We start from the raw sequence: 9,323 nt of genomic DNA on the forward strand, positions 1-9,323 counted from the left end.
CAGCGTAAGACGCCAGGCTCGAAAAGTGATGCAGAGCGTAGCTATCATTGGTATTTGTTTATCTTTAAAGCCCTTATTAGTAAACCTCCCCCTTACATCACACTGTTGGAATGGAATCTTGTAAACGTTTCTACACTTTCAAATGACTGGTTGGTTCTTAGTTCTTCCAGTTTGCTCTGAACTAGAAAAACTGCTTTTTCCTTTGATGCTTCCAACTCCTGGAATGTCCTCCAACTAACTCTGACGCTTCTTCCTTCTTTTGCTTCATTTTTGCACTTTTGTATGATCTCTGACCACTGTGTGTGTCCACTTGTAACTGTCTTAGCTGATTTTCTATTGTGCCTATGTATGAAATTGCTGATAAACTGTGTCTTGCTTTGTATGGTTGTCGTCGCTGTAAATGAGGGTAACATCAGTGTCTTATGAGTTGAAAGAAAGGTTTGAAATGAAATGAAATCAACAGCACCTCAATAAAATAATAAAGGAATCTTACCATATCTTACCTTGTTTTGTAAGCTTGTCGTCGCTGTAAATGAGGGTAACCTCTGTCTTACGAGTTGAAATAAAGGTTTGAAAGCTTGCTCTGTTTGTTTAATTAACTAATGGCCAATTAATTCCGCTGCATACTTAACCCTGGGACGTTCTAACCGGTTTCCCGTAGTCAGCCGGGCGTTTTTGGCGTAAACATTGACTTTTTGAAGTACATGTTCCTTCAGCGTTGTGTGTGTTCTTCACCTCTGGCAGCCTCTCTTTGTTTTGACTGCCGTGCTCAGGAAGAGAGCACTCCACCCTGTGAATCAGTGGTTAATGTGAATCTTCTGGATCCTGTATAAACCGTATACTATAGTATATATATTTATTCTTATAGTGTGTATATATATATATATATATATATATATATATATATGCAGGTATGTAAAGACAGATACTGTATATCTATGTGTACATATCCCTCACCTACTCTTACTAATTACGCTGCTGGCAAGTATGACTTAATACTAGTGTCGTTATACCTGTATCACTGTATAACGTATATCATGCCAGTTAGGGTGCATATTAATATTACAACTCTGTACATACATCTGATTAACATTGTATATTACTATTGCACTTTACGGTTAAATTTGCACTCTGGTTGCAAACTCATTTTCATTGTACTGTACGACTGTATGATGACAATACATTTTAATCTAATCTAATTTGCAAAAAGAAAAGAAAGTCCCCCTCCCCCTGACTGGTTAGCCTACTCTGTCTGGAGAACTCATTCTATTGAAAATATATGTATTATTACAGCTGGGGGTGTGAATCTTGCTTAGTGTTCATTGGAGTGCTTGCAGGCAGACAGAAATTTAAAAATAATTCCACCTGCAGGAGAAACTGAACTCCCCCCGTAACTCACGTATTCCCCCTATCAAAACACAGGACATTGTATACATCATGAGCAAACCACAAGATGGTGCCGTAGGAGAGGCTAACATTTATCCAACACAACAGGTTGTTTGTGGTCTCAAACCCAAGTTCTACTCCGTCTCCATCCTCCATCCAAGTTCTACTCTGTCTCCATCCTCCATCCAAGTTCTACTCTGTCTCCATCCAAGTTCTACTCTGTCTCCATCCTCCATCCAAGTTCTACTCTGTCTCCATCCTCCATCCAAGTTCTACTCTGTCTCCATCCTCCATCCAAGTTCTACTCTGTCTCCATCCTCCATCCAAGTTCTACTCTGTCTCCATCCTCCATCCAAGTTCTACTCTGTCTCCATCCAAGTTCTACTCTGTCTCCATCCAAGTTCTACTCTGTCTCCATCCAAGTTCTACTCTGTCTCCATCCAAGTTCTACTCTGTCTCCATCCAAGTTCTACTCTGTCTCCATCCTCTGCTCAACAGCCTCCTCTGAACTTCATCTATGGTCAGTAGTTAGTCTGGATCTGCCTCCTGAACATTATGCACTTCTGCCCTTTTTCCCGTTTATTTTCTAAAGGGCAGGAGTGGGGGAGTCTGGATCCAGGCTAGATTTAAGTGCCTTGAGGAAGGCCTTGGAACCAAAACGTTGCCACTTTATTTAGATACTAGTTTGTTATCGAGGTGTTCGGCAGCCTGTCTGAGCTCCTCAAACTCCAGTATATTTACCCCCATTCCTGATTTATTTCGCTACTTTCTTGATTAACTATTCAGATCATTTTGTTGCCTATATGTATGTCTTCTACTATTACCCTACCCATACGTGTGTACCCCTCCCCCATGCTGCTATGACGCCCGAATTTCCCCAAGGGGATCAATAAAGGAATATCTCATCTTATCTTCTAAATCAATGCAGAGGTGAAGCGGTGTGTGCTGGAGTCAACGGTTTCTCTACATGGACTTGATGTTGGGCTTCGATTCGCTGCACCACCAAGGAGAATACATACAGAAGTGTCACACAGACATCTTGATGGCTGAGATAATACCTGCCTTAGAACATCATAGCCTTTACTGCATGTTGACCACGTCCAGTATTTGTTCTTGAGAAGCAAACAACAGGTACAATTCGGTGAAACTTAAAAGGCAACATACTTTATTTAAAGAAAGCAATAAGGAAAAGACACAGAATATGAATAGTAAAAAAATAAGTAATTACATTAGGTATCTGATCCAATTAAATATTATCAAATGATTACTCTGCTAATTTAACACTGCCACCAAACATCCACATTAGAGCTCTTGGCCTTTAAGCTTTATAAGACGTCAGCTGGGACATGAGATTTCAACCCCTTGATCACAAGCACACCCCTGGGGTGTAGGGCTGCTTGCTTATGGTGAAAATATACCATTTTGATAGATAATTGAAATCACGATTATTAAACACGATGACTTTGTAATGTTTGAGAACCTGGTGTTCATTTGTGATGCAGCCACGGCCGTGTAACACATCTTGTACAGTATTTTATCTTGTTCCAAGTCCGACTGCTCGAAAAGTGTTTCCAGGCGAAAGGTTAATTAACCTTTCTTCTCGACCAAAGGCCGCCTTTCTGTCATCTTCCACAAGTTACCAAAGACGTTTCAAAATAACTGGAGAAACGTGCCGTGGCTCCTCCTCCCTCTCAACACGATGCTGAAACTACTGTTTGGGCTTGGGGGTAGGGGCGGAGCACACCGCTGTGAAGGAAGGGTGCGCTGCATTTACAACACAAGACAAAAATTAGAGCAAAACGGCATGTGGCACAATAATCGTTTTATCTCGACTATCTTGTTTTCGTGATCGTGGGAAGCCGAAATCGTAATTGAAACTCGGTTAATCGCCCAGCCCTACCGGGGTGTATAGTCAGTGTAGTCAGCTACTCCGACTGGGAGAGTAGGCGTGTTCCAGCACCAGCCAACCAACCCGGGGCAAGTCCAACCTCTTCACTCACAAGGAGACAGAGCCGTCAGTCATGAGATACTGTGTCCAGTGTGTCGTCTGGGAGTGAGTCCTCCGTCCTCCATGTTACAATCCTCTCTTCTCAGACTCCAGACCCATCTCTTTCAACAGGCGCTTCTCCCTCCTAAGTCTCATTCGCTCCTTGAAGTCCTCCAGCTCTTTCCTCTGTAAGAAACATTACTCTGTCAATTGACAATATTTTTTACATGGTCCCTGGTAGGGCTGACCCCTATTCGTCGACTAGTAGTCGAATAATCGATCGAAAGGAGCCGTAGTCGACTACCAACCTCTTAGTCGAATGCAAAAAAGAAATATATATATATATTTTTGTATCATTCTTTCCAAAAGCAAAGAGGTCTAGAAGCATGTGCTAATGGCGCGCATACCAGCGAGGCTAACTGCCTAAGAAAACGGGCACAGAGGCACTGAAAGAAGATTTCACCCATCTAATGAACACACTAGACAAATATCAAGATGTATCCATCAGTGGACCAATTGCATGCTTTCGCAGAAGACAAGAAGCCTTCAGTCGACTCCTTCAGACATTAAGAACCCCCCACAGCCCAAATGGAATAAAAAAAATTAAAAATTAAATATATATATAAAGAAATTACTATCTGCACATTTTGGCCAATCAAAGTCGACTATACAAATCCTTAGTCGGGGACAGGCCTAGTCCCTGGATATACAGAATAACCTATGGTTAGAATTCTTTGTTACAATTGCCAATGGTCACAGGAAGTCTGGCTTAGAGAAAATAATTGTGAGCCCCTCAGAGACCTCTGCTCTGCTCCACTAACTGCCTCGGCCCGGCTCCACAACCGCGAGCATGGACTGCTGCCAACAGCTGTAAATGGCTGTAGAACTCGAGAACTATTAGGAATGTCTGACCACCAAGTGTGTCTGACTCTTAACCACCACAAAACCTGCACGGACTACAACGTAACGTATGACGTATATATCATGCCAGTTAGGGTACCTTGTGTATACGCCACGGTTTATATATATTCAGATTTAAATTCTTTATTGCCTATATTTATTTATTTACACTGTTTATTTTTCTCATATCTTTATATTTATAAGGAATATCTAATCTTAAACCCTGAAAATGAAGTTGATGTAGATGGTGGCACTCAGGTCTGGCAGCACATTTATGTTAGTCAGAACGGTCCTGCGACCCAATATTGTTGTGACCCACTGGTTGAATAACACTGCTCTATAGAATTACTCATGCATTTGTATAATTATGTACGCTCAATGTACTTACTTGATTTTGTTCATCAGGTGGGAATATCTCCCTCTGGACCACGTAAAGGATCAGGACGGCGTCAAAATAAAGAGAGGACAGAGCTTTGTTAATTCTAATACACATATAGCTACAGGTCAACATCTGTATGATGCGAGTGTGTCTACGGTTCACATTAGCACAAGCAAGTAGCAACACAGGTAACAGTCAGTAGTAAGAGAGACTAAGAGTAGTGATTTCAGCTACTTGGAGAAGATTAGATTAGATTAAAATGTATTGTCATTATACAACACAAGTACAGTACAACGTAAATAAGTTTGGCATCCAACCAGAGTGCGAACATAAGTAAGTAAAGTGCAATAGTAATATGCAATGTACAGGTGATTATGCTGGGTATAAAATATAATAATTTGTATTATTGAGTAATAGTGCAGAATGTTGTATGTAAAGAGTTGTAGTATTAACATGTACAGTGATACTGTACATACAGTACTGTATTTGTAAATCTGGTATGTCATAAATGTATAGATGTAGCAGTACTGTCTATCTGTATGTCATGTATGTCATATATGTTATGATGATGAATTGAAATTGGGGGACCCTGATGTAAACAAGACGAAAGTCTTTCTCTGGTCTGCATCCCCTTAACAATTGTGTGTATTGAGCTGTACTGTATTGTACCCATTCTGCAATCTGGTAATACAATTTTCAATCAATCAATCATACAGGTATATAAAGACACTGTGGTAGTAATACTGACCAGCTGTAACTAGTAAGCGTAGGTAAGGGATATGTACAGATATATAACAAGGGTTATATGCAGGTATGTACAGACAGATGTGGATAAATATATCTATGCGGTTAGGTATATACAACATTATTGCACATGCTATCATACAGTTATTATTAGAAGAAATTAAGATCACCCCACTGACCTTTCTCTTCACAATATATTCTTCAAAGTATTCAGCTTGGTTTGAGATCCAAAACATGGTGACAGGAAAAGACAGATACAGCATCATCTGCTCAGAGGGAAACAACGTTATGGCAACATGGGGTCATGATCACAGCTAGCCAACAATGCTAACGGCTGGCTAGCTCGATCGCAACAACATGTAATCCTTCGTACGTTTGGCTGCCAGTAAAAACGTTGCGGTAATGCGTGTGAATTGGTGATCAGTCAACTATAACATGATTGAGATATCTGGTATATATTACTTACACGAAACACCTCTATTTTAACACCCATGTTCGACAAACACCAAAAGTCAACCTTCAGCGCTTCTTCCGGCTTCCGGGCCAGGCGGAAACGTCGTTATTACGCATTACGCAAGGTCCACCAATCAGCGATAAGCTACTACCTGGAGTCGTAATCGTCTTGGGGAGTCGTGAGGAGGAGGAGCTCACGGATGAGATAAAACTGGGAACGAGGTTTTCAGGAGAGGGCGCTTTTGATGGCGCCTGCCTACTGCCTAATATATTTGTATTGTTTTTTTTAAAGATTTTTCACGTACAGTTACTTACATTACAAAAACACACATTGGGACAAGGGGGGGGGGGGGGTCCATAATGGGACAAGGGGGGGGGGGGGGGGGGGTCCATAATAATATGCATTATTATTAAATCAGAAAAGGATAGTCAGTTGCAGTCATGCAGTTTCTCGAAACTGGCCCCTATAAATGCCCTAACCCAACCCAACCCAACCCCCTAAATGGGGGACCCTGATGTAAACAAGACGAAAGTCTGGTCTGCATCCCCTTAACAATTTATTGTGCCCATTCTGCAATCTGTTAATAAAATTTGCAATCAATTCAATCAATCAAAACACATTTATAGGAGATATAAGGAACAGTAAGTACTAGGCTCATGTTGGCCTATAGACTATTACTTGTAATTAAAAAATACAACTGTCTGATTAACTCTTAACAATATGTTACCCTCATATGATGAACTGTTGTAGATTTAATTGAACTAGACCATAATACAAAACTACAATATAAAACGGCCTGCTGGATTCCTCCATGTTAAATAATGATATGTGTAACAGCAACTATGCGTGCACCTCATGGTACCAAAGCACCTCAAAGGCGCTTAAAACAAAATTACAAACATCACAAAACAAACTGGTCAGACTACTACTTGACCTGAACCCCAGAACCCACCTCACCCCTGCCCACTTTGACAACCTAGGATGGCTTAGAGTAGACGACAGAGTACAGCAACTTGCAATGGGCCTGGTCTACAAGATACACTATACGACCGGGGTGCCCATGTACATGTCAAAATACTTCCCAAAGGTCAGTGAATACCGCAACCACTACACCAGAGGAAGCTCAACAAATCATGTTAAACCCAGATTCGGCTCAAACAAGGGACTAAACACGTTTCGCAATTATGCCACAACAATGTGGAATGCCCTACCCAAAGCTGTAAAGGAATGTGAATCCCTGCCCACATTCAAAACCGCTCTTAAAGAGCACCTACGGGAGGCTGCAATTCTAAACTGGCCACCGTAAATGCCCAAAACCCCCACCACCTCCTAATAGACAGTCTCCTCCCCACCGCATGTATATATTCCCTCCCCGCCGTATGTATATTTCCCTCCCACCCACCCACCCCCTCCTAATGTACAGTCCCCTCCCCATCATATGTATATACTCTGTCAGGATCTAGGAGTAACAGTACTGTATATTTGAATACCGTTTATGTCACAAATGTATCAGTACTAAATACCTAAATGTCCCTATGCCATAAATGTCATGTATGTTGTGTATGTCATAAATGTCTATATGAATTGAAAATGGGGGACCCTGATGGAAACAAGACAAACGTCTTTCTCAGGTCTGCATCCCCTTAACAATTGTATGTATTGAGCCGTACTGTATTGTACCCATTCTGCAATCTGTTAAATAAAGTTTTCATTCATTCATTCATTCATTCATTCAACACGATAAAGAAGCTATTTAACTAAATGTGTATTTGTATGACGTATATGGATGGGAGGATGTTTGATGTGTTTCATCCTTTACTGCAGTAACAATAAAAAAGTGTTAATTAAAAGTATTCATAGGATTTGAGAAGCTGTTTTTTTTTCTTGCTTACTTGCTTGATTAATTGTGTTTTGTTTATTTGTTTTATAATAGCAAGCACATTTGTTCATTTGATTAGAGTAAATATTGACTATAACAGGAATTCATTACTGACTATAATTATTGTATTTTTGACTGTCCTTGCATTCGATTTTTGGCATGAAGTAGGCGTTTTTTATTTATTATAAAGCTTATAAATATTCACAAAAACGTGTATTGTATTGGCACAATTACACACTAAGTACTAAAGTGTATTGTCAATCTTTTATCAATCAATATAATTTATTACATTTATTATAGATTTTAAATGATATATATATATATTTGTCTGAATATACCTGCATATAATTCTTCAATATACCTACTTATACACCTACATATGTACAATAATGCAGTATATACCGTATAAATTCTTACCTAATCTAATCTAATAAAAAGACGAAAGCCTTTTTCTGGTCTACATCTTCGTAGCAGTTGTTTGTATTGAGCCGTACTGTATTGTACCCATTCTGCAATCTGTTAATAAAGTTTTCAATCAATCAATCAATCAATCAATCAATCAATCAATCAATCAATAAATAACCTAAATACATTCTCAAAGTTGTAGCCTAGCAGTGATTTGTTCCAGGTTTGACCGCCGGAGGGCGCTGCTAACCGCACTGAGTTCTGTAGTGAAACCCACAGAGTTACCGTACTATACATTGAAACCCACAGGCCACTGGATATCTCCGGTCACTTCAGTGGGACATTGATATGTAGGAATGGACTGGGTTCCCTGGCTGGTAGTGGCTGGTAGCCAGAGAGGTATTATTTACCACCGTCTGTGAATGTGATGGTGGTGACACAGACAAACAGCATTGCATTCATTTAACATAGTGCTCCCAAAACACGTGTTTGTCTAAAATTAAGATATTCCTTTATTGATCGCATTGGGGGAAATTACAGGCGTCATAGCAGCAGCCAGCAGGGTAATAGAAATACATAAATATAGGCAATACAATTTCATCTGAAATACAAAAATACGAGAAAAATAAACAGTGTAAACAAAGGTGCAGATGAGGGTCTGTATGCATTCATTTACTTGTTTGTCTAAAATAACTTAATTTTAATGCAATATTTTGTTATTTTGTATTGAAACAAAGAGACGGCTCCATGCAACATTTTAAGATAATATAAGATATTCCTTTATTGATCGCCTTGGGGAAATTCAGGTGTCATAGGCATAGCATGGGGAGGGGGAAGGGGAGGTAGTGGTATGGGCAGGGTAATAATAGAAATACATAAATATGGGCAATACAATTATAATAAAAATAAACAGTGTAAACACAATATAATTAACTCTGAATATAAAAATATGAAAAAGGAAACCGTGTAATCAAAGGTACAGATGAGGGTCAGTTATATTATACGTTACAATAAATATGGGCAATAAAATTATATACTATGAGTAAAGTAAAGTACACATTATACACAGGTGATACGAAATTGGGGAAGGGAGAAAAATAGAAAAATGGGGAGAAAAAGTAGATCAAAACATTATACACAGGTGCAGTATACACAACACAAGGTACCATAACTGGCCCCAACCCCACCC

At 39.7% G+C, this 9,323-nt stretch overlaps 1 protein-coding gene across 1 annotated transcript; it reads right to left on the reverse strand.

The window, feature by feature from the left end:
• Positions 1–2,528: 2,528 nt before the first annotated feature.
• pet100 (PET100 cytochrome c oxidase chaperone) lies at positions 2,529–5,939 on the reverse strand. The gene is made up of 4 exons (XM_084329444.1): positions 5,863–5,939; positions 5,576–5,662; positions 4,662–4,694; positions 2,529–3,559 (listed from the first exon to the last, which is right to left on the reverse strand). Exons 1-4 carry the CDS (start codon positions 5,887–5,889, stop codon positions 3,461–3,463), a joined length of 246 nt encoding a protein of 81 aa, XP_084185570.1. The 5' UTR covers positions 5,890–5,939; the 3' UTR covers positions 2,529–3,460.
• Between the last annotated feature and the right edge of the window lie 3,384 nt (positions 5,940–9,323).

This window comes from Notolepis coatsorum, assembly GCF_963971535.1.
Source record: "Notolepis coatsorum genome assembly, chromosome: 14".
In the NCBI taxonomy this organism is placed as follows: Eukaryota; Metazoa; Chordata; class Actinopteri; order Aulopiformes; family Paralepididae; genus Notolepis; species Notolepis coatsorum.

Coding starts and splice junctions, on each gene's coding strand:
- pet100 (XM_084329444.1), bottom strand. CDS start 5,889: ATGGGTGTTAAAATAGAGGTGTTTCGT. Junction 5,663..5,862: donor TTAAAATAGAGGTGTTTCGT/GTAAGTAATATA, acceptor CCCTCTGAGCAG/ATGATGCTGTATCTGTCTTT. Junction 3,560..4,661: donor CACCTGATGAACAAAATCAA/GTAAGTACATTG, acceptor TGTTTCTTACAG/AGGAAAGAGCTGGAGGACTT.